We start from the raw sequence: 24,784 nt of genomic DNA, 5'->3' as shown, positions 1-24,784 counted from the left end.
ATAAAAGAATTCCAGTTTAGCTTTTTGCACATATTAAACACTCCTCCCAAAAAACTGAACATATCTTTAATATGATGGATTTTCTGAGAGTCAGAGTTTTTCTGAAACCATTAGCACCAGCTGTAACACAGATGTTCACTGATATTGCATCTCAAGGATGTCAGGCACATAAAGTAACATGTGTCTGAAGACAATTTTTATTTTTTATAAATTTGTCTAGACTGATGGACGTGACCCATGTTTGCCAGGTCAAAATAATTAAAAGCATATCCAAAAGAGAAAACACTTACATGTTTTGAACAGCAGTTCTGAACCTAAGAAATATATAGTTAAATACTACAAGGCTTTTTTCCAAAAATATTACCCAATATTGTTTTTCTTAGACTGAGCTATTGCTTTGATACTGCATTGATTCCCAAAAGCAAACAGAAGTATAGAAAATGAATGTAAACAGTAATCAAGGAAGAATTTTCAGAAGCAGGAAACTATAATGAAAAACAAATATGATACCAATTTATTAAACAAATGTATAAATGAAAAAAAAAGTGAGTCTGGTAATAACCACACTTTCAATACAATTTCTGTCCTTAGTATAACAATGGAACAAATAAAGGGAAAGAAAATATCTAAGATGTAACAGAACCATAAGCACTGATCACTCTGAGTTTATGAAGACCATTTCTTGCCAGACAAATGGGAACATAAATGGGAAATAGGAATCCAGTGCTGTACTACAAGGATCTGGTCGTATTCAACATCTTCACTATCTGGAAAAGGGAATTGTGATACATTTGGGGGGCAGTAGCTCCCTTTGATGGACACTCAGCCAGCCAGCTAGCTAGCTATAAAATCCCTCTTGGTCTGTTCTCTGGTTGTTTCACCTGTAAAGGGTTAACAAGCCCAGAGGTAAAAGAAAGCAGAGAACAGACCAAGAGGGATTTTACAGCTAAGTGGCTGGCTGGGTGTCCATCAAAGGGAGCTACTCCCCCCACTTCTTGTATCACAGGAATCAACAGCACATTAATGAAATTTGCAGATGAAAAACTGGAAGGAAGCTATGAACACAAATTAGGAAAGAGAAATAATATCAAGGGATGCAGAGAGATTAGATACACTGAAAAAAACCAAAACAAAATGAGATGCATTTTGTCAATGTAGAGGCTTATACATCAGGTGAAAAATAATCTAAAAAACGCACGGCTCAGTGAGCGGGAGAAATTTAAAAAGGAGAAAATAATGATTGCTTGCTATTTTTTCCTTCTCACAGGGGGTGGAGTGTTACTAAAAATAAAAATTAAACATATTGTGTGAAAAAATTGAAGATGCTAAAGTTCTATCACTTGATTAAATGATGGACTAAGAGGGGCATTATAACAGTGTACTACCATCTGAAGAGTCTAAACAGAAGGGAGAAGAAACATCTTAAAGCCATATATAAATTTCATCATTAGAAGCTTTTAAAAACAAGTTGGACAATCACCTGTCAGGGATGGTCTAGGTTTACTTGGTCCTGCCACAGCACAAGGGGCTGGACTTCATGACTTCTCAAGGTCCCTTCCAGCCCTACATTTCTATGATTCTATGGATATTAGAAGCAATGCAGCGAAGATTGGTCATTAGACGCCAAGGGGACCAAGCCTCAACAATAATGTTCCAGCAGTACTGCCTGCTCCCACAGGGGGCCTCTGATGGAGCTGGAACTTACAAGCCTCTGAAGGACCCATACATCTGGCTGTCATCAGGGAATTTTGGCCCTGATGCAGGTAGTAGATAGAGGAGGAACACAATGGGGAATACAGGTTTCTGTAGGGCTAGTCCCAGAGAGGCAGCATATAGGGCTGCCTGCAAATGCTTCCTTGCTGCCACCTCATTTTCCAGGCCCAGCAACAAACGGGTTGAGTATGTGGGTGTCAGGCAGGAAGGGAAAAAGATCTGAGGCTGAAGGGTTGTGTGTGTGTGTTTTCTGAGCTTGGATGTATTTGGAGAGAGATGGTACTGAGCCATGGAGAGTTTAATTGCAAATGGGAAGGGTTCTTGGCCTCATGGGCAAGTGTGAGTTGGTGTTAGATTGGAGGGAATTGTGAAGGCTTTAGAAGATTCTGAAGTGGGAGAGGGATGCACTGGGTTAAGCACAGGAGAAAACTGACTGAATTGGTGAAGGAGGTTGTGAGTAGATTGGTGTGTGTGCAAGAGAAAGAGAGTGTATGCTGGGTTAAAAACTAGATCAAAGGGGTGGAGGTTGGGAGGAGGAGAGAACAATGAAGGAGTGACTGAGGGATAAATATTTTCTCCCATACCACCATTTGCTATAAAAGGTATCCCAGTTTTTCATTCTGAAAGTACAGGAGTGGCACCTTTTACTTCCCACTTCCCCATCAACCACATTCTTCCCCCAAAATATGCTTCCTTACCAGTGTTCCTATATTTCATTTTGAAACACTGATTAACATGAAGGAGAGTGTGGTGGATTATTACCTGCCGCCTCAGCAACTATTTTGGACACCAGCCACCACCAGAATAGAGAGATGAAATTAGGAAAGGAAAAATTTAGTCTGAATACCAGGAAAATCTTAACAGCAGCCAGATGTATGAGGCTGTGGAGTATTCTCCCAAGGGAACTGCTGGAAGCCTCATTGCTTGAGTCTTTTAAACCTCAACTAGAACATTTTTTAGTGTTGTGTTCAAAGGGGACAGATGTGCATTTGCAGGGAGAGGGACAAAATGATCTAATAGGCCTTTTCCTGTCTTTATCATCTATGATGCTACGAAAACTGCAAACATTATTTTATATTCTATTCAAGCTCTTTGCTTCTTTCACACTATATGGGTTTTGAAAAATTGCAATATAGACAGCTACTTTGATTTAATGCCCAATAGGCACAGGAAAACCTTCAAATTTTGTACAATATAGTAGAAGTTTTATAAATTGATACTGTAAATTAATTCAAGTTGTGCCTGTAGAGACTTTAGTTTTTCAGTTCTCTTTCATGCTCCGTCTACACTAAAATACAACCATGTCAGGAAACTGACAAAAGTGTACCCTAACTTTTACAAATATGGTCCGAATTTGCAGGGTAGATTAGATTTTAACCATGTTTCATAACCAGTCTGGTTATGATACATAGTTAAAGTCCTGTCTCCTCTACATACTGAAACCACATTTATAACTGGGTTAGGGGAAGACCATGATGTAACCGGGCTCCCTGACATGACTACATTTATAGTGTAGATAAGCTCTGAGTTACTTTTTGTGTCTGATTAGTATTTAGGGATGCATTACATGATATTGCAACTTCCGTGCTTCTGAATGCAAAAAGGGCAAAATCATTTTCATCTCTAAAGGAAAAAATGGAAAGGAGAGAGGGAGAATCAGACAAATCAGAGTCAGAGGAAAGCAAGTGAGGGCTAAAGCATGCAAGTTAACAGAGGAGAGTTTGAAGAGAACAGAATGAGGAAGGACAAAGTGACTAGAAGTACACTACCATGGACGTGTGAACCACAAGCCCAACAATCTGCATCATGTACTTATCACAGAATATTGAGCAATCTTCCCGCCTGACATTTCTACCCTGGTCAAAGAGTGCCATTAGGAAACACATACTGAATGCTGACATTTTATATTTTCAGGTTCAGTGAAGATCTGATAACCTAGAGATATTTTGGGAGTGTGCACGGGTATGTGAATTTTGGAAACTTAATACCAAATTGCAAAACACCATCCAGCATGAACAACAAAGTAAGCACTCCAGTTGTGTAGCAGTTATTTTGGAAATGCAATTACTCTAGCCTCAATTTATGATCTAACTGAGAGATCGAGGGAACGGTGACGACCTGGGATTAGAGGCTATTAGAAACAGATTAATATTAGGACAGACAACTGTACACAGGCCTTGACACCTCAACAGATTAAGAATTAAGTGGAGGAAGTAAACCCACTTTAAGCTAAATAGAAACAAGGCATTCTTCTTCTGGAATGTGTCCACATGGAATAGTTCAGGATTAGCTGTTTCTGAATTACTGCAGTGTAGACGAGCCCTAAATATATTTTCACACTATGATCCCAGAACTGAGTTTGGTAACTTATGATGACTCAGTGAGCCACTGTTTTCTGAAGGCTGCAGCCTTATTGCCAGAATCTAAGCTTTGAGTTAAAATTAAATCTCTAGCCATTATGGTTGCAATGAAAACCTTCAAAATATCAACCTAGTGTCACCAACAGATGCTGTAATAGGAAATTTCTTCTTCTGAAGAAAAAAAATGTCCAAGTCTAGAATGATAGAATTATGCATATTTAAAAAAACAAACTGACGGAAAATTTAAAAATCTTCCTCCCCCCTAAAGAAAATATATACTTGGAGGAAAAAACCCCAAAAGAATAGAATGCCTGCAGCAAAACGGAGGAACAGTTGCAAAGTGTGTTCTGTATCTTGCTTCAGTAGCTGGTCTACTAGAGGATAACAGCCTTCTATTGCTATAACAAATTCACATTTTAGGAAAACAAAACAAAACAAAACAAAAACCAAAAAGCAACCTCAACATTTACCTTTTCAGTATCTTCAGGGTTATCACTCTGTCCATTTCCACAGAGTCTGGCATACAGTCTCCAGATGGCCGCATCACCAGTCACTCTTGAAGTCACTCTGCCAAACAGCTCCTGCAATTTCCCCTTCAACCCCGTTGCCACCTCTCCATTACGATCAGGCATTCCATCCACCACTGCCCTGACCAGAATATTCAGCACCTTAGAAAGCAGAAAAATCTTTCATTTATATTCTGATAAACACTGTCATAAATATAAAGGGAAGGGTAAACCCCTTTGAAATCCCTCCTGGCCAGGGGAAAGCTCCTCTCACCTGTAAAGGGTTAAGAAGCTAAAGGTAACCTCGCTGGCACCTGACCAAAATGACCAATGAGGAGACAAGATACTTTCAAAAGCTGGGAGGAGGGAGAGAAACAAAGGCCTGTGTGTCTGTCTATATGCTGGTTTCTGTTGGGGATAGACCAGGAATGGAGTCTTAGAACTTTTAGTAAGTAATCTAGCTAGGTATGTGTTAGATTATGATTTCTTTAAATGGCTGAGAAAAGAATTGTGCTGAATAGAATAACTATTTCTGTCTGTGTATCTTTTTTGTAACTTAAGGTTTTGCCTAGAGGGGTTCTCTATGTTTTTGAATCTAATTACCCTGTAAGATATCTACCATCCTGATTTTACAGAGGGGATTTCTTTATTTCTATTTACTTCTATTTTTATTAAAAGTCTTCTTGGAAGAAAACTGAATGCTTTTTCATTGTTCTCAGATCCAAGGGTTTGGGTCTGTGGTCACCTATGCAAATTGGTGAGGCTTTTTATCCAACATTTCCCAGGAAAGGGGGGGTGCAAGCATTGGGAGGATTGTTCATTGTTCTTAAGATCCAAGGGTCTGGGTCTGTAGTCACCTAGGCAAATTGGTGAGGCTTTTTACCAAACCTTGTCCAGGAAGTGGGGTGCAAGGTTTTGGGAAGTATTTTGGGAGGAAAGACGCATCCAAACAGCTCTTCCCCAGTAACCAGTATTAGTTTGGTGGTGGTAGCGGCAAGGACAAAGGGTGGAATATTTTGTACCTTGGGGAAGTTTTGACCTAAGCTGGTAAAGATAAGCTTAGGAGGTTTTTCATGCAGGTCCCCACATCCGTACCCTAGAGTTCAGAGTGGGGGAGGAACCTTGACAAACACCAACAAGTTTTGGCTTTTGATATCTCTGCAACATTTGCAACACTTCAGTATATATTCACTGATAATTTAGTAAATTACAAAGACTTTACAACACAAAGATGGCAAACTAATCTTACAAAATTGTTCTTATACGATTATATGGGATACTAAAAAGTATATTATGAGTGAAGTTCACCCATTTAATCCTCATTTAGACTTTTTGCAAAGGAGTTTTATGGGTGGAGCAAGTATGCAGGAGGCTTCTGTCCTCCCTCCAGTGAGCAGTGGTGGGAATTTTGTGCTTTCCCAAAAAAGCTGGTGTAAAAGGGGGCTTTAGGAGTGGTCCAGGAGCAGGATGCTGCATGTGAGAGATACAATTTTAGATTATAAGTGGGACTTGGAGCACCACCTATTATTAAGGTTGCCTGACACGTCTCATAAGACCCTGTTTTCAAGTACTTGGAATTTAACTGAACTTTAATTGTTTTGGCTGAAATTTTCCAAGCTGGGGGTCTGCCTCAGGCTGAATTTACTGGAAAATTTCAACAAATTCAGAGCAGCCATTTCCAAGAACAAAGTCAGGGAAAAATACATTGTTATGCTCACGTTAAAAATTTCTGGCAAACTTTTCTTTGAGAGTCTCTACTGTCTCCATGCTTTGGAGCAGGGATTTGAAATTTGGCAGGGGATGACCTTCGTGTCAGTGATGTGTCTTTTGCCCAACCTGTGAAAATCTGGCAATTTGTCCAAGTTATAAATCTTTGAAAAAAAATCGAAGTTTGCACATGCTCAGTGGAGACTTACTAGAGCTTTGCAGCTTACTTCCCTGAAGATTCTGTCTGCACTGAGCATACACCAGCCTAGGGCTGAGCAGGACTTTCTCTGCATCTGTAGCTCTGGGGTGCTGCAGGCTGAGCTGAGGCTAGACACAGGAGTTGAGAGCAGGGGCCCTGTCTTTCCCGGGCTGCTAATGCCACCCTGCTGGGCTGAGACAGCAAGGAGGATGCTGCCTCATTTGAATAGGCAAGATAGGACAAGAGTCGGACTAGGGAGGTGGAAAAAGTAGACCAGGATGAAGACTGAGGCTGGGAGACAGGTAGGAAAAAAGGGTAGGGTTGGGGGGAGGGAGGTGTTGCATAGACAACCTTAATTTTGGTATTTTCTGACTTCTGACTGCTTGGCATTGCAACCTTTAATAACGTTCTTTAACCAAGGTTTTTTTCCTGTATAATATTAATAAATCATTTAGATTAAATATCAAAGAAATAATACTAATTGGCATTTCCTAACAATAAGACACTTTTTAGATAATAAAATCCATACTGCGATTGGGATACAGAATATTAATCCTGCTAGAAAGCTACATTAATGACTACTCAGAATGATTCACTGATGTACAACGATCCTGCTAAAAATATGAAAGGCTAGAACCCTTAAAAATGGAGATGGGTACAGGATATTGAAAACACTAAGTTATAACACATTCTGTGCTATTAATCGTAATTGTTGTATTTATAAGAATCAATAATATTACACATTCCAAACAATTTTACTTTAAACTAGCAAACAAACAACATTTATTTTTCATGACACAGATAAATGTTTCTATTACAAATATTTTTCTCAACAGTATAATTGGATTACACTGTTTGGTCAAAACCAACAGCAATCAAGTGATTCTCAATTATGTATTTCAAATTCCTGGTCAGTAGCATAGTAAATTTAAAATGGGTGATATTACAAAATAGGTCTACCAAACTATTACAAGCCAATAATAGAAAAGAACGCAACCATAAAAAAAAACCCTAAATGAAAAATTCCAATAACTTTCTATTCAGCATTGTTATCAAACTATGGTAGCGAATTAACATTTTTATTTAATCTTTTTAAAAAACACTAATATATATTTTATAAAATAAATTATCTAAACTATTGTGTGAGGGCTGATCTGTTCTTCCTCTCTACTAATCAGCAGTCAGCCTTTCACTCTTGAAGATAGTCGTAGGAAACAAAAAGTTTAGTCGGGATATTGAGGGAATGACAACTATACAGAATAATTTTGTGGAAAATATGCCCAAATATTAATAGGGCTGTAGTCCTGCTGAGCCCATAAGTTCCAATACCTATACCTAGATATTTTTAGCTTTTTTAAAAAGACAGTGTCATGCAACAGTTATGTCCTTGAAATATGCCAGTGAGTAATATAAACACACTATATTCTATTGCTGTATCACACTCAATAGTATAAAACAGATAAATAATACATTAAAGTATAGGTTCTACTTGAAAAGGGGCTAAAACATAATCATGTCTTGGTTATATTGCCTGTTAAAAATATTTTTGTTAGAATTGCAAGTGAATTGTATCTAAACACCAAAACAGGATTAGCAATCAAGGCACAACTTTCTACTTTCAGAACACAATTTTAATGGTTAAACTTTTAATTAAATGTCCTCTGAGGGAAGTTAAATTGTCATATCCACTAATACTCCAGCACAGTCAATAGATGCTAAGTTAAAAAGGATCCTGTGCAAGCAAATTGCTTTTATTTTCCTTATGTCTGTTTAATCAGTTATGCCTCATATGACCACTGTACAAAGCACATGTGTGTTTAACGGTTCTCCACTATACCAGGATTCCACCTCCTTTCTCTTATTTTTTGTGCCTCACACTAATTAAAAAAACAAAACAAAAACACAAGAAAAAAAAACTACCCTAAAACATCTTAACTGATGTTAATCTCATTTCACAATTACTATGTTGTACCAATAGAATATAGTGTGTTTACATTACTCACAGCTCCTTTCATATAAAAATTGAACTAGTCAAAACATGTTCCAAAGCTGCACTGATGTGAATCAAAGCTGACAGAGCTTAAGTGAGGAAAGGACCTTCAGATAATAGTTCTCCCATGATAAGTCAGCACTCTGTAAGGCAGCTCTCTGTAAATACACTCACCGCAAATACCGTCCCAAATTAAAGCTTAAAATCAAGGAATTGATCATTAATGAACCGCTTGAGAGCACAGATGTCTCTTGAAAATGTTAATCCCCCCACCTCCTCACTCAAAATCCCTGTTGGAAAGTGCCCTTACAGAAATACAAGCACAAAAAGCTTTTGCTTTTGCCTCTTATTACAAAACATTCTAGCAGCATGAGCCAGTTAAATGAGGATAATACATAATGGGAAGAGGCAATAGGAATCTTCACTCAATGCTGTTTCCTGTTTGGGATCCTGTATTCACGTTAAGCCGTGCACACTGAATTCACATTCACAGACAGTACAGTATGTAGCTTTGCTCCTGAAAGCGATGTTGCAAAACATTCCAACAATCAATGCAGCATCTAGTGTCTTTCTTATCCTCAGCATGTTAACATTACAGATAAACACCAACTGCTTGGCTTCAGTGATCTGCATTCTGTGAAAAGTTATGTGATTAACACTTTTGGAAGTCCCTTGGATAACATTCCCATACACACCAGAGGTTAAATCATTGGAAGGAGGCAGATTCTCAGCTAGTGTAAAGACAGTTTACACCAGCTGAGAATCTGCCCCCAGGTCTTTTTTTTTTGGTAAATTGTGACTTAATTATTGGCTAAACTGTAGTTTCTCTCACGTACAGGCATGACCCTAAAAAACTTGCCAATTGGCATAAATAATTGCATGAGTCTTTAATATTAGATAAACTCAGTATTTGCAGTAAGTATAGGAAAACACATATAGGACCCTGAGATAAACTTATTTATTTATATTAGGAAAAACTGGCAACTTTTTAAGGGCCATGGCCATAAAAGGGAATGCTAAGAACACATGCATAAAATTTTAATGAGACTATCCAGGAATCAGTTTTTAGCACTATTTGATATACTGTAGCCTTTTATTCTACCTTACTTCTTATAGATAAATATATATGTACATGCATATATGTGCTATATATAGACATACATGTATGCATGTATGTATGTATAGTGAATGCAATGCTTCTGAAAAGGTGTCGGAGTCTCCCCTTCAATATTTTTCCTTCAACCATCCAATATCTAGGTGGCAAGATTGACAGGCCTAGTGACTAAAGTCCTCCTTTTATCCAGAGACATTATAGTCTAGGTAGCAATCAAGCAGATTTCAGTGTCTCTCTCATCAATATGTTCCAACCACTTTTTTCTGATTAACATGCTTTAAAATATAGATATTGTAAATATAAGTGTTCATATCACAAAGCTGAGAAGGATCTGTAGGCTAAGGAGAAAGAGAGGGAGTTTTCTTACATATGAAAGGCAGTGTTCTCTTTTAACAATATATCTATTTAATAACATCACCATAAAAAGTCCAGTGCGTTAGATTAGACATGTGATTCATGCAAAGATCAATTAATGTTAATGTGACACATCTCAGTTTTTTCCCCAGATCATTTTTATTTTATATATGGGAATGATTAATAATATTTTTCCTTTTAGAATTTTGCCTGTAGCATCCATATGTGTATACATTCAACCTCACAATATCCTACAGCCTATCATATTTCCTGCCAAGAAGGGGGTGTGATATCATTAGATAACTAGAATAACTCAGAAGCATAATTTCCCACAATTACATTTTGTGGTCACAAATCCGAAACAGAAAAGCAATGACCTAACATACAAATAGAAAACATACTATAATTCAATTACAAACTCCTTTAAAGAGTTAATAAAATTGTATTAGTTTAAAAACATCTTTGAATAATATGCTGAAATATTAAGAATCTGACCACAGCATACAAAACCAGGGATATTCTAAATTACTTCCATTATATACTACTAATTTGGTACATTTAGTCTTGTATCAGAGGATCCTAGAACAATGGGCTATGAAGCACACCCCATGGGTGATCTTTTATGTATGGCTTGTAAGGGCTTGTACTGTTAACGTATTGTGCACTATTTGTATAGCCATCCTCCTAGTTTAGATTGTTACCTAATACTGATTTAACCAATGGTTTTATGTTTTCCCCCCTCTTTCTTGACATGTCAACTAGTACAGTAGTTAATAAAATAACATACATTCAGCACCTCTGATCTAGCAAGAAGATCAAGTTGTGCTGGCATGGAAAGAGGCATGTGAGAGACACACCAACTTCCACTTAGCCATATCCTTAGAATCTCCTTCCTTAGAGGTTTTTAAGGTCAGGCTTGACAAAGCCCTGGCTGGGATGATTTAACTGGGAATTGGTCCTGCTTCGAGCAGGGGGTTGGACTAGATGACCTTCTGGGGTCCCTTCCAACCCTGATATTCTATGATTCTATGTCTATTATCAGGTATGCTGCTAATCCATTGCAGGAGAGATGAAGTGTCAGAGGGAAGGAAAAGAACTAATGCTGAAGTCAGGCTGCAAGGTGGGACGGTAGATAGTCAAGGGGACTGACTTTCTGGAAATATTGAACAGGATGAGTTTCCTCTAAGAACCATAACTTAGCTGTTTATGTTTATCTATTCATTTTTAGCTACTAGAGTATTCTGTTCCTCCCTGAACAATTATTAATACAAGCCTTCCTGGAATCCTTAATCAGATTTTGGGCTTGTTCATAACCACATATGAAAATCCCTCTAATTGCATATAGCTATATTAAAGAGAACATGCAGAAAAAGACAGTTACCTTTTCCGTAACTGGTGTTCTTCGAGATATGTTGCTCATGTCTGTTCCACAATAGGTGTGCATGCTTGCCACGTGCACCGGTGCTGGAAGTTTTTCCCCAAGCAGTACCCATAGGGGGGAGCACTCCCCCATGACTCTGGGAGCAGCGCCTGCCTGGCATGGTATAAGGGGGGCTGCACTCCCCCCACCCTCAGTTCCTTCTTGCCAGACAACTCCAACAGAGGGGAAGGAGGGTGGGATGTGGAATAGACATGAGCAACACATCTCGAAGAACACCAGTTACGGAAAAGGTAATGGTCTTTTCTTCTTCGAGTGATTGCTCATGTGTATTCCACAATAGGTGATTCCAAGCTATATCTGTTGGAGGTAGGTAGGAGTTCACAAATTCTTGGGACGGAGTACCTCCCTGCTGAACTTGGCATCATCCCTGGCCTGGGAGATGATCGCATAGTGCGAGGTGAACATGTGAACCGAAGACCACGTGGCAGCCCTACAAACGTCCTGGATGGGGACGTGGGCCATGAAGGCAGTAGATGAGGCCTGTGCCCAAGTCGAGTGTACCCTCACAATGGGCGGCGGGGGAACCCCCACCAGCTCATAACAGGAATGGATGCCCGAAGTGATCCACTTAGAAAGCTGCTCAGTGGAAATCGGCTGGCCCTTCACGCGCTCAGCTGAGGTGACGAGCAATTGCGAAGACTTTCTGAACGGCTTGGTCCGCTCGAGGTAGAAAGCCAGAGCTTGCCTTACGTCGAGCATGTGGAGATGGCATTCCTCACTAGTCGCATGAGGCCTGGGGCAGAGGACTGGCAGAAAAATGTCCTGACCCATGTGGTAGGCAGAGACCACCTTGGGGAGGAACGTGGGGTGTGGGCAGAGCTGGACCTTGTCCTTATGAAAAACCGTATACGGCAGTTTGGAGGTTAGGGCCCTGAGCTCCGAGACCCGCCTGGCCAACGTGATAACTACCAGGAAGGCCACCTTCCATGAAAAGTGAGACCAGGAACACGTGGCCAGTGGTTCATACGGGGCCCCCGTGAGACGAGCCAGCACCAGGTTTAGGTTCCACTGTGGAACCAGGGGCTTGGAATATGGGTAGAGAGGTTCCAAACCCTTAAGGAACCGGCCACTCATAGCATGGGAAAACACCGTTTGCCCTTGCACCAGGGGATGAAAGGCCAATATGGTCGCCAAGTATACTGACTGACGAGAGTGCCAATCCCTGGGCCCTCAGGTGGAGGAGGTAATCAAGCATAAGCTGGATCCGGGTGGCCGTCGGACAAACACACTGGCCTGCCACCCACCTCGAAAACCGAGACCACTTCGCCACATAGGAGCAGCGAGTGGAGGGCCGTCTACTTTCAAGTAGGACGCACTGAACCTGTTCCGAGCATGTTCTTTCCTCGCCACCTAGCCACTGAGCAGCCACGCCGTGAGGTCAAGCGTTGCTAGGTTGGGATGGAGGAGGCGGCCCTGGTCCTGAGAGAGCAGGTCCAGGCGGAGAGGTAACTGCCATGGCGGAGCTATGGAAGAGGGTCCCGTACCAGTGCTGCCCAGTCCATGCCGGGGCAATGAGGAGGACCTTGGCTTTGTCCGTCTTTATTTTCTCCAGGGCCCTGCTGATCAGAGGGAATGGGGGAAAGGTGTAGAGGAGCTGGCCTGACCAGGACAGGGTAAAGGCATCGGAGATAGTGCCCCTCCTTAGGCCCCCCCGGAGGAGAACCGGGGGCATCATCGGTTCTGCTGGGTCGCAAATAGGTCCATCTGAGGAGTAGCCCACCTTCAGAAGAGCTGGTGAGCCACTTCCAGTTGTGGAGACCACTCATGCTGAGAGGAAAAATCCCTGCTCAAGCAATCTGCCCTCATATTCCGTGCGCCCGGCAGGTGGAAGGCTTTTAGGTAGATATTGTGGGCTATACAGAAGTCCCACAGACTGAGGGCTTCGTGGCAGAGAGCAGAGGATCAGGCCCCACCTTGCCTGTTGATATAGAACATAGATCTAGAACATAGACGTTGTGTCCAGTAGCGCCCCGATAAACTCTATGTGTCGGACCGGGACTAACGTGGACTTGGCATTGTTTATCAACAGGCCCAGGGCAGTACATGTGGACAGGAGGAGTGCCACATGATCCCTCACCGGCGACTGGGGGGGTGCCTTTGACTAGCCAGTCGTCCAGATATGGGAATATTTGGACCCCCTGGTGTCTGAGGTAGGCCGCTACCACCGCCATTCACTTTAAGACCCTGGGGGTAGTGGACAGATCAAACGGTAGGACCGTGAATTGGTAGTGACTCTGACGCACCATGAAACGGAGGAAGCGTCTGTGCCCCTCGAATGTGTGGATGTGGAAGTACACGTCCTGTACATCGAGGGCAGCGTACCAGTCCCCGGGATCCAGGGAGGGGATGATGGAGGCCAGGGAAACCATACAGAACTTGAGTTTCACCCTGTAGTGGTTCAGGCCTCGCAGGTCCATGATGGGCCTGAGCCCCCCTTTGGCCTTTGGGATAAGGAAATACCCGGAGTAATACTCCTTGCCCAGAAACTCCTTGGGCACCACCTCTACAGCTCCTAGGTCCAGGAGCCGCCCCACCTCCTGCTCGAGCAGAGCCTTGTGGGAGGGGTCCCCCAGGAGGGACTGGGGTGGAGGGCAGTTGGGTGGGGAGGAGGTAAACTGAAGGGTGTAACGTCGGGAGATGGTGTTGAGAACGCACCGGTCCGAGGTGAGCCGCGACCATTCCGGGAGGAAAGCACGCTACCAATTGGAGAAAGGGAGCTTTATTGGGGGTAGGTCCCTGCTGAGAACTGGTGGGGTACCCCTGAGCGTCCCATCAAAAATGCCTTTTCCCCGCCTGCTTGACCTTAGAAGACCCAGGTTGGGGGACAGGCCGGGATTGCCATTACAAGCACTTTCTGTAGTCCTGCTGCTTTTTGTGGGAGGCCTTGTACTTTGGGAGGGCGGCGTGGGCGGGAGCCTGTTGCAGCTTGAACTTGGGTTTTGCCGGAGGAGGGACACAGAGGCCCAAGGTCTGGAGGGTCGTGCGGGAGTCTTTCATGCCATGCAGCCATGTGTCTGTTTCCTCAGCAAACAGAGCCTTCCCGTCGAAGGGGAGATTCCTGCATTGACGACTGCGCTTCGCTGGAGAGCCCAGAGAGCAGAAGCCACGACGCCCATCTTATGGACACCGCTGAGGCCACGGACCGTGCGGCCAGGTCTGCTGCATCCGAAGCAGCCTGCAGGGATGCCCTTGCGGCTGCCGCCCCTTCCTCCATGAGTGCCTTAAACTCTTTCTTATTGCGCTCCCGGAGAGATCCTCAAACTTTGGGAGGGATTCCCAGAGGTAAAACTCATAGTGACCCAGGAGAGCCTGATGGTTTGCTACTCATAGCTGAAAGCTTGATGATAAATAAAACTTTCTCCCGAAAGTATCCAGCCTCCGAGAGTCTTTGTTCTTGGGGGTCGTGGCTGGTTGCCCCTGCCGCTCCTTGTGGTTGACCAACTTGACCATCAAGGAGTTGGGCACTGGGTGGGTATACAGATACTCATGTCCCCTCGTGGGTACAAAGTACTTGAGCTCCGCTTTTTTAGAGATGGGAGCCAACAAGCCTGGTGTTTGCCACAAGGCATTTGAAATTCTTGCCCCCCTTCATGGAGCAGCAAGGCCACCCTGCCCGGTGCCGAAGGGGACAGCACATGGAAGAGCCTATTCAACCCTATTCAATCTCCTCAGCCTGGAGGGGGAGGCTCGCTGCCACCCTTTTTAGGAGGTCTTGGTGGGCCCGGTAGTCCTTCTGCGGGACAGAGGAGTGCGGGGCTGCAATCAGCTCCTCTGGACGCGGCGAGGCCGGTGTGATGCTTTGGGTGTCGTCCGGCACTGGAGGATCCACCACCTGGTTGGACTCTGGGCTCGGTAACGAGGACAGAGGTCCCACCAACCTTTCTTCTGGCAGTCTAAAGATTGACTCCGATGGTGATTCCGAGGCCCCAGCCACCGAGCAAGCCCCCACCGGGAGCTGCACCGGAGGTCACGACGCTTGGTGCCATTGTGCTTGCTGAGGCACCGGCGGGGCCAGCTGTTCAGGCCAAGCTAGCCAGCCCGTAGACGGGCGGCTGTGAGTGGAGGCCAGGCTGGTGTATGATCCGCTGCTGCTACCTCTGGACTGGGAGTATCGGCGGTGCCGGTATCTACGTTGACCTCGGGACCGTGATCTCGACACAGAGGAGCGGCACTGACAGTAGTAGCTGCTCCATGAACAGCCTCGAGGGGCGGACCTGCGTCGGTGAGACACTGGCGATCGACGCCCGGGGCTACGGTGCCTTGGCAGAGACTTGGAATGGGAGTCCGAGCGGGAACGGCGTCAATGATTGTTCCATGACCGACTGTGGTATCTCCTGTGAGACGAGGACCGTTGGTGACGTCTGCCACGGTCCCATCTATATTCGCTTTGCGAAGATAAGCGGTGCTGGGAGTCCCGGTCGGACGGCACCCATCCAGACAGTCTGGCTGGTGTCGAGGGTGATCTACATGAACTGAGCCCTGAATGGTCGCTGGGCAGTTAGCGGTGTCGGGAACATTGCCTTGACCGAGACCGGTACCGGGCTGATGGCGACTGTGGTGATCCCAGTGGCAGCTTACCTTTGGAGCATGGGGCCAACATCAGCGGAGCTCTGGGCACCGGCATTGACATGATGTCCCTGCCTGCTGGAGGGCTTCAGGCGTAGATGGCATCCGGACATCTGGAGAGGCCTGCTCCGAAGGGGCCGGGCTACTCTGCTCACATGAGTCGGAGGCCTAGGGCCTGATGGAGATTGAGGACTACCCGACATGGGCCTAGCCTCTGTCCCAGACTTCCCTCAGTGCCACTGCGAAGAGGGAGTGTCTCTGGTCCTCTTGGCGTGCCCCGTGGACAGGAAGCAGTGCCGACTGGACGATGGTACCGGAGGGTCTCCGTGCACAGACGTCGCGGTGCTGGGTACCAGTTCGGAGTGGCATACCGGGGTCGGGGCCAGCGTCGACTCCATCAGGATGGCCCTGAGTCTAACGTCCCTTTCTTTTTTATTTCGGGGCTTGAGAGACTTGCAGATCTTGCATCTTTCGCTGATATGGGTTTCTCCCAAGCAGTGCAGACAATCCATGTGCGGGTCGCTCCTTGAAATAGAGTGCCTACAAGAGCCACATGACTTAAAGCCTGGAGTGCAGGGCCCGGGCTCAATGACTAACTAAACTAACTGAATTAGCTAACTGACTACAGGTACTACTGAACAAACAGTTCTGGGGACGAGCTGCAGCAAAGCTGGAGTTGAGCAGTTCCGACGCACCTTCACTGGTGGCAAGAAGGAACTGAGGGTGGGGGGAGTGCATCCTCCCTTATACCACGCCAGGCAGCCGCCGCTCCAGGGGTCGTGGCGGGGTGCTCCCCGCTACGGGTACTGCTAGGGGAAAAACTTCCGGCACCGGAGCACGTGGTGAGCATGCACACCTTTTGTGGAATACACATGAGCAATCACTCGAAGAAGAACTTGGAAGGCTTTTTAAGGTCCATCTCTACTGGGACATCTTAAACAAAAAAACTCAGGACATTTAACATCAATACAGTCCTAACCAAATAAAAACCGTAGTGTGTGATTAAAAACTGTAGGGGAAAACAGAACAGAAAGGAAAATTATGCAACAAAAGTGGAAAATTATTCTAAGCAATATGCAAAAAGCTTAACTGAATATCCAATATAAAATCCTAAAAAAACACCCTTGATGGTGAAAGAAGCACGTGAAGCTCAGAACACGTGAACGGTCACAGAAGAAAAGGCAAATTTGTTCACATGGTATTTTACTTCTTGTAGGCTAATGACAATCTGACCAAAGTGATATTAGGATCAGTTCTGGACTGCATTGTGTAACACAACTATTATTTGAATCAGTAATTCAGAAAGGCACTTCCTAACCAGAAAAATCTACACTGCGTCCCATGAATAAACATGATTCCTTCCTAATGACAGCATTGTAGCTGCCAATAGACTAATCCTTACCACATGGAAAACTACAGATGTTTCCACAGACATTGATTTGCGACTGAAATACACTAGAGAGCTTTAAAACCTTTTCAATTTTAACTATCTCAAATTTGATTGATTTTGCTCATATGGAACAGGCTGACTTGTGTTTGGTGGTTTTTATACAAGTGATTAATACTAATACTTGGGCATTCTTGGTCTTTAAAAAGTAAACTGAAAAAGAAAAAGAGCAAATGAGATGCTTTTGACAGTCATAGTACAGTGTATTCATTACATCTCCTGATCAAACTCAAAGTTTGCCAGGGATATAAAAGCACAATTAATACATAAAAGCAAATATTAGCCTTCATTTTCTACAGTGAAAAGCATATGAAGTTCATCCATTATATTTTCATAGTATTGGATTATGTTGGTTTAATATTCAGTACATGAAATTTAATTCATTTGTAAAGGTTTAGTTGTATAAGATATACATTTTCAAATTTATGGGGAAAAATCATAACCTTACTACAGCTGGAAGGTCTAAAACAGGGGGTCTCAAACTGGGGGTCACGACCCTTCAGGGGGTCATGAGGTTATTACATGGGGGAGTCAAGAGCTTTCAGCCTCCACCCCAAACCCAATTTTGCTTCCAGCATTTATAATGGTGTCAAATATATTAAAAAGTGTTTTCATTTAAAAGAGGGGTCACGCTCAAAGGCTTGCTATGTGAAAGGAGTCACCAGTACAAAAGTTTGAGAACCACTGGTCTAAAACAATCTGTATTAATGTTTACAGTGAGATACATAAGTGTGTGAAAAATGAAATAATCCCCAACAGTTCAATTTAGGGATGGACCTGAGCAGCAAACTCTAAATTTATTCTCCCTCAAAGCCTGGGGATGTTGCAATCCAGGGTTTTGTTTGGTCTCCTCTCCAGTTTAAATTATTTCTCTTTACAATCAAAATCTCATAATGAAGCAGACTTGCCTGGATATCTTTCATTGTAAAGTATGCTATTGTTATTGAAATGTACTTGATAATGATGCAAATAATTTCTACAAGGAAAAATGAATGTATACGAACATGTAAAAACAAAAAGAAATCTGTCCCACCTGCACATCTTTGTACTTTTCTTGTAAATCCATAAGCCGATGATAAGCTTTAATTGCTTCTGAAAACTCTCCAATGTCTGTACTGGTAACAAGGTAGTTCTCCCAAATCTGCCAGTGTTCATAGTTACACTTGAGAGCTTCTTGGAGCGTGCGAAATGCTTGGATTCTAGTTAAGAATAAAAACAAAAGATTTGGCATATAACATATTAAAAGCATTCTGTATTTACTTAAAGGCTACATAATTAATGAACACATTTTGAAAACAGATGCAACATTAAGATTAGTTGCTCAGAATTTACATGAAAGCCTGAGAATCCCTTTCTTTCATGCCCTTCCGCTCAAACCAGTTGATTACATAGCTCGCTATCTCATACCTGTTCCGAGATATTGCGCTCTCTCTCTCTCAGTGATACCAGTTGGCCTCAGTGAAGATTACATTGTTATTAGCCTTCCTGCAATAATTCCTCCTCTATTATCATTCTAGTGACATATCGAGTCAGTGGTCCTTGACCACTTTCAAAGCCTTTCTCCCTGGGACAGCAACATAGGTAGATTATTGATTTGCCTCCTGAATACTCAGTAACCTCAGCTGTTAATAAATAAGCTGTTTTGCAGGACTTATTTGTTATCCACCTTCCTTTGAAAAGACATTGAGCTAGCCCTTAAATTCAGTAAGCACAGATAATGAAAAATACTCCATTAATCTCCCCTTACACATAATCTACAAAAGAAAAACCACATAATTTACTGTAGGTTTCAGAGTAACAGCCGTGTTAGTCTGTATTCGCAAAAAGAAAAGGAGTACTTGTGGCACCTTAGAGACTAACCAATTTATTTGAGCATGAGCTTTCGTGAGCTACAGCTCACTTTAAGTTGTCTGCAAACACTTGATCAGATCATAAGGTTTTGATCAAGAAGCAAAAAAATGTAATTGTCATTAACCAACAGTGATAAATACAACTTTGGCCCTTTCCAATTAACTGCAATGAAAGACACCTAGTATAATGGACAGACCTTTTACTATTGTTTGTTATGCATATAAAGAAAATATTACAATAAATACAACAATTGTATAGGAAAAAAAAGAAAGCAGGTGTTTATTTAATCACTTCAGTAAATGTAAATGCTGTTACATTTTGGCAAAATAAAACACTGTCATTCTTATTGCTTGGTAACTTTTTCTTGTTTTTTTAAAAAAGAACACAGTAGATTAAGAGATTCCAAAGCCAGAGGGACATTTGATCATCTAGTCTGACCTTCTGTATAACACACAGGCCATAGAACTTCACCAAAATAATTGTCTCCACTGTTATTTTAAATGCACCTTTGGGTTTAAATCTCCTCATACAGTTTGGCCATATGTACTGATATTTTCAATCTTGAATCTGAATTCTGCCAACAAATGATGACAAAGCAATCAACCTCTCACTGCGGTTGTAATCGATTTTTGAAAAATAAAATAGCTTTTTAATGCTGAGTTATTACAGTGGAAAGAAATATGAAAATGATGATTCAATTCACAGCACATCAAAAATATTTTCCAACACTTAATATTTTTGTCCGTGTTAAGGACATAAAATACCTTGCAATTTTGGCATGAGTTTTTCTTGATACCATAAAATTGAAGTCAAAGTCAAAAAAGTGAAGTAGAACACATCGCTCAATAGTGCCTTTGCCCTATGCTGTAAACGGGTAGGTGGAAATCATTCTGATGAAGAATACTTCTAATTATTAGGCATAGGACAATGCATACAGCCCTTGAAGTGTCATAGCATGCTTTGGAGGTTGAGAAGTAGGAGTCAAACACCAACATCCTCTGATTGGAAGAGGAAACATTTTGCATTTATCTACTTCTGAATTAAAACAGTGCATTCTGAGTGACTGCATAAACACCCTATCTTGTGAACAGGTAACAGATTGTCTTTTTTAGAGTTCAACAGGGATAATGAATAAATAAGTAACTGTCTGATTCAATCTTCCTGATTTTGATGACCGATTGTGAAGTTCCTTCAAGACACTTCCACAAAGGCACCAGGAACTGAAGAAAAGGACATTTGGTCAAACAAACTAGGTCTGTTTATTTCTATTCCTCGTTTCAGCCTGGGCAGTCATTCTACTCCTTGCTTTCTTCTCTTCGTCTCTCCATAAATATGTCTAAACATCTCAGACTTATTTATAGCATTTGCTACAATGCATATTCATGGCAATTTATTTCACGTGTTTACCACTTTGTGTGAACTCACTGTTCTCCTCATTTTTATTTCATTTCATTAAAGTTAAACCACATAAATTGTTCAGAATGTCCGTTTTTAAAACAAAACGCTGGCAATTTCAATATACTTTCATGCTTCTACTTTTCATTCTAAAGTTTTATTCTTTTTTGGTAGAAAATATAATGAGACACAGTCCAAGTACAGAGTATTATCTAAATTAAATTGTTCTTCCATATTCAGCCCTTGCAAGAATATTACCAAAACTTTATAGTAAAGTATAGAGAACTTTAATATTACAACAAGTGAAAATACAGAAATAAGAAATTAGCTGCTTTGAGTCTGGGTTTCCTCTGTTAATGGTTAATTTGGAGGGAAAAGAACAAGCAGGTTTATGCATACTAATCACCATCTGCTTTTATGATGTCAATAGTAAACTACTACTTGTTCCCTCAAATCTCAAACTGAATATAGCATGAATCAATATAGGTTTGACTATATCCTCCGTTTTAAAATGGACATATCTTTTTTGGCTTCACAGTCCAATTAATTTCCATTTCTAGTATGAATAATTTTGATTTGTTTGTACTTAGTGTATAAGCGATGAATTATGAATTTGAAAATATCAGCTCCAAATTATTGCTCTTTACAAAGCTAATTAAATATATTTTTCTCCAATTGAAAGGTGATTAATTTCTAATTAGTATCACTGTAGGAAACCTACTGGGAGACTAGACTGAAGGGTAGAGGACTAGCATTAATGAGTAAACCACATCGTGAGAATAATCTCTCAGTGTTAGGAGAAAGGAAATCAGAAATATTTATTTTGGAAGCAGTATTCTCTAAACCTTTTGAAGTACTTACTTCTGTTTCAATCTGATATATGCAGTTGATAAATTGTTCCAGGCCTCAGCATTCTGCAATTACAACAGAGGAAGCACTTAAAATCAAAGACATTCCACTTATTTGGGAAAAATCATTTGAATAAAACGTAAAATTATAATAGATTTACATGACCAATTTTCCTTATCATATACATACATTAATAAATGCACATACATATTAAATATTAAGGTGGCAATAACATTAATTAAAAAAATAAAATTTGCCTGGTAAATAAACAAAATGATAGCAACAGTCAGAAATATAAGAGAAATGTTGAATTGTAAATGGTTAAATTAATTCTGTTCTGGCGTTGTACATATTGAGCCTGATTCTGCTTTCACTTACACTGAAGAAAATCTGGAGTAACTCCACTGAAGTCAGAGCAGTGACAATGGTGTAAACCCAAAACAAGAACAGAACCAGAATATTTCAGTGAAATTCATTCCAGGGCTGAGGGCAACAGACTTATGGACCACTGAAGGCCCCAGTGTTTTGCAGGCTTAGTTTAGACTTAACTAGTGTGATGACCTTGTGATAGACTTTTGCAGAGTGAATTTCAGTTATTGTGACTAAGAGTATGCTACACTACAAATGCTATAGGGCACAACTGCAGAGCTGCAGCTACACTGTTGTAGCACTATACTGAAGACACTTGCTACAGAGATGGAAAGGGTATTTCCGTTGCTGTAGTAAATCAACATAGCTAGGTCAACCTAAATTTTAAGTGTAGACCAGGACTAAGAGCCCAATCCTGCATCCTTTACTCAAATAAATCCCATTTAAACCATTAGGAAATCAACTGGTCTATTCCTGTGAATACAGACAGGACTGAGCTATACCAAACAAGTTGGAATGATTTCCATAAAAAGTTGGTTTTAATTTATAGTTTAACAATTCATATTCATGGATAGAAGAAAACGCACAACTGAGTTAATTTTCAGATTATACTGAGAATTTTTTTTTAAATTTATTTTTTTTCATTTAATTTTTTTTTTTTTTAGTAAAAATAAATGAATACCATCAATATACTTCTCCTGAAGCAGGGAGGATGAGACAGAGGTTTCTACTCCTAAGGCCAGACCACCTGATAGAACAGTGCGGGCCAACATACCCTTGTGTAGGCTCAAAGCATTCTTCCCTACATCACTTACACACAAAAAACAAAGGGAGTATAATCCTGCTGGCATCCTGTGAGCCTGGCAATGGTGGACACACACCTGCATGATGCACACATGTAAACGTGGATCCCAAACATCTCCCAGTTTGTGGGAGACTGAGTTCAATCTCAAATTTAGTTCCAAAGGCCAGTTATCTGCCATTTCTTCAGTGAGTGTTTCTAACTGAGATTAGTTTGCCACTTCCACAGAAAGATTAATTAAGCAGCACAGCTAACTGAAGAGTGCAGGAGGCTCCTTTAAAGTCTAGAGTGGACTAAGCATTTTAACAAATTATCTGTTTAAGAATAGGCTCCTTCACTTCTAATTTTTTTTTAATCAAAAAGCACTTGGGCATTATCTGCTTTATTTTAATGTTGTATACCATAAAGGACTTTACCGGGTGTGGGTGTGTGTATGTAGATGAATAAAATAGAAAAGTCAAGTATCAAGCAAATCTTTTTGTGATGCTTAATGAGAAAATACATCCTTTATGAACAGGGTAAAAATTGAACAATTAGAACTAAGGAATGAACCACTTTTTTTTTTTTTTTTTTTTGGGAGTCCCTGGCTTCTTTCACAAACTATTAGATGAGCAAAGATAAATCTTCAATAAATTGTACATACTTCAGGTTCCAACATCACACAGCGCTGAAATGCTTTGGCAGCACCGTCATAGCCTTCCAAAGCTAAATAGGCACAGCCCAAAGAAAACCACACACCCAACTGAAAAGAAAACAAAGAGAAAGGGAATTCAGTATGTATGTTCTGCACAAAATAAATTAGTTAAGATTCCTCCATTCTCAAATCCATACATTTCTTGGTGTTATACGGCATTGCTCTATATGTAGGACCCTTCACTTCCAGTTTTTATTTTGTTTAGAATTTTTTAGTGTTTATTATATTATTTGAAAAATGGGTGAAAATTAACTTCAGTTTTCTGGATAATTACTGGGGTTAATGTTGAGGGACACAGGAGAGGAAAAAAAGCATAGCTTGAATCTGGGAAGTTGGTGTGGTGAACTTTCCAGAATTCAAATGAAGTGGTGTTGCCATTGTCTGGAGAAGGCATCGCCAGGTATGCATGGAGTTTACTCTCTCTTCATTAAATGTATTATTAGAGACCACACTATTACAACGGGGGTCAAAAAGCACAATAATTTTCCAGAATGACAATTCGTTCTTAAAAGCCTCAGGAGACACGAGTGACATAGCTCTGCGTGAAAATTTTAGAAAGCCTTTCTGAGTATTGCTCCCTGACTGGCAAAATGGACATGAAAGGATTTATTTTTTTCTAGAATCTCCCCAGATGTGCTTTTGTGCAAAGTTCTGCAGTGACTCTGTTGACCAGAGTGCCATACGCTTCTGTGTTAGAGAACATTGTGTCTACTGAAGAACAAGATTCCAATTTCTTCTATGCTTCATACAATGACTGAAGCATTTTGATCAAAATTTGAGTTTTGTGCAAAGGATTTGCCTAGTTTCTTGAGTAGCTGCTTGAATTTTCAGCTTTTGCACTGCTGAACTCTTCATAATCTTACAGCTGAATGAGGACACTCCATGCCTTCTGAACACTCTGAATAACTAACTACAGACTACACCATCTCTTCAGTACTACAGCAATTGGAAGGCTGCATTCAAATTTGTTCTCTTTGCAGACATCACAGAAGATATTTTTCATCTTATTGAAATACATGAAAATAGTACTAGCCTCAATTATTAACTTCCTTAAATTAGCCATTTCTGGAATACCTATTGCATGAGAGACAGCAATGTACAGTAGGAGACCTGGGCAAGACAAACAAGCAATTCAGGTTTTTCATTCAGCTTCACTTCCAATGTTACCTTCATGCAATAAGAGGCAGAGCAGAGCAAATATGACTTGGTCAGGTTGATTGAATTTGGCAGGGATTTTCACAGCCAGGCAAAACTTTCACACAAAATCTCCCAAAAGGCCATCATCAAGGCCTAACTTTTACCCTGAGAAGTACAGGGCACAGAGAAATTCACTTATTACATCACATCAATCTTGATTTTTCTTCTGTGCCTGTGTGAATGTTGCTTCCAATGTACATTTATTTCTGTTTTTGCTTTCTTCTCTTAGC

General features: G+C 41.4%; 1 protein-coding gene across 3 annotated transcripts in view; it reads right to left on the bottom strand.

Annotated features, from left to right (window-relative positions):
* The window catches only part of TTC27 (tetratricopeptide repeat domain 27), a 182,670-nt gene that overhangs the window by 10,227 nt on the left and 147,659 nt on the right, over window positions 1-24,784 (bottom strand). For all 3 annotated transcript variants that reach the window (XM_048843605.2, XM_048843604.2, XM_048843606.2), the window contains 4 exons: window positions 23,307-23,405; window positions 21,505-21,557; window positions 18,431-18,596; window positions 4,544-4,741 (listed from right to left, as the gene is read on the bottom strand). In XM_048843605.2, coding sequence (XP_048699562.2) covers window positions 4,544-4,741; window positions 18,431-18,596; window positions 21,505-21,557; window positions 23,307-23,405 — 516 coding nt within the window. The remainder of the gene's footprint in view (window positions 1-4,543; window positions 4,742-18,430; window positions 18,597-21,504; window positions 21,558-23,306; window positions 23,406-24,784) is intronic.

This window comes from Caretta caretta, chromosome 3 (genome assembly GCF_965140235.1).
Source record: "Caretta caretta isolate rCarCar2 chromosome 3, rCarCar1.hap1, whole genome shotgun sequence".
Lineage (NCBI taxonomy): Eukaryota > Metazoa > Chordata > Testudines > Cheloniidae > Caretta > Caretta caretta.
Note: the sequence above shows the minus strand (reverse complement) of the source record. Positions and strands in the feature narration are given on the sequence as shown.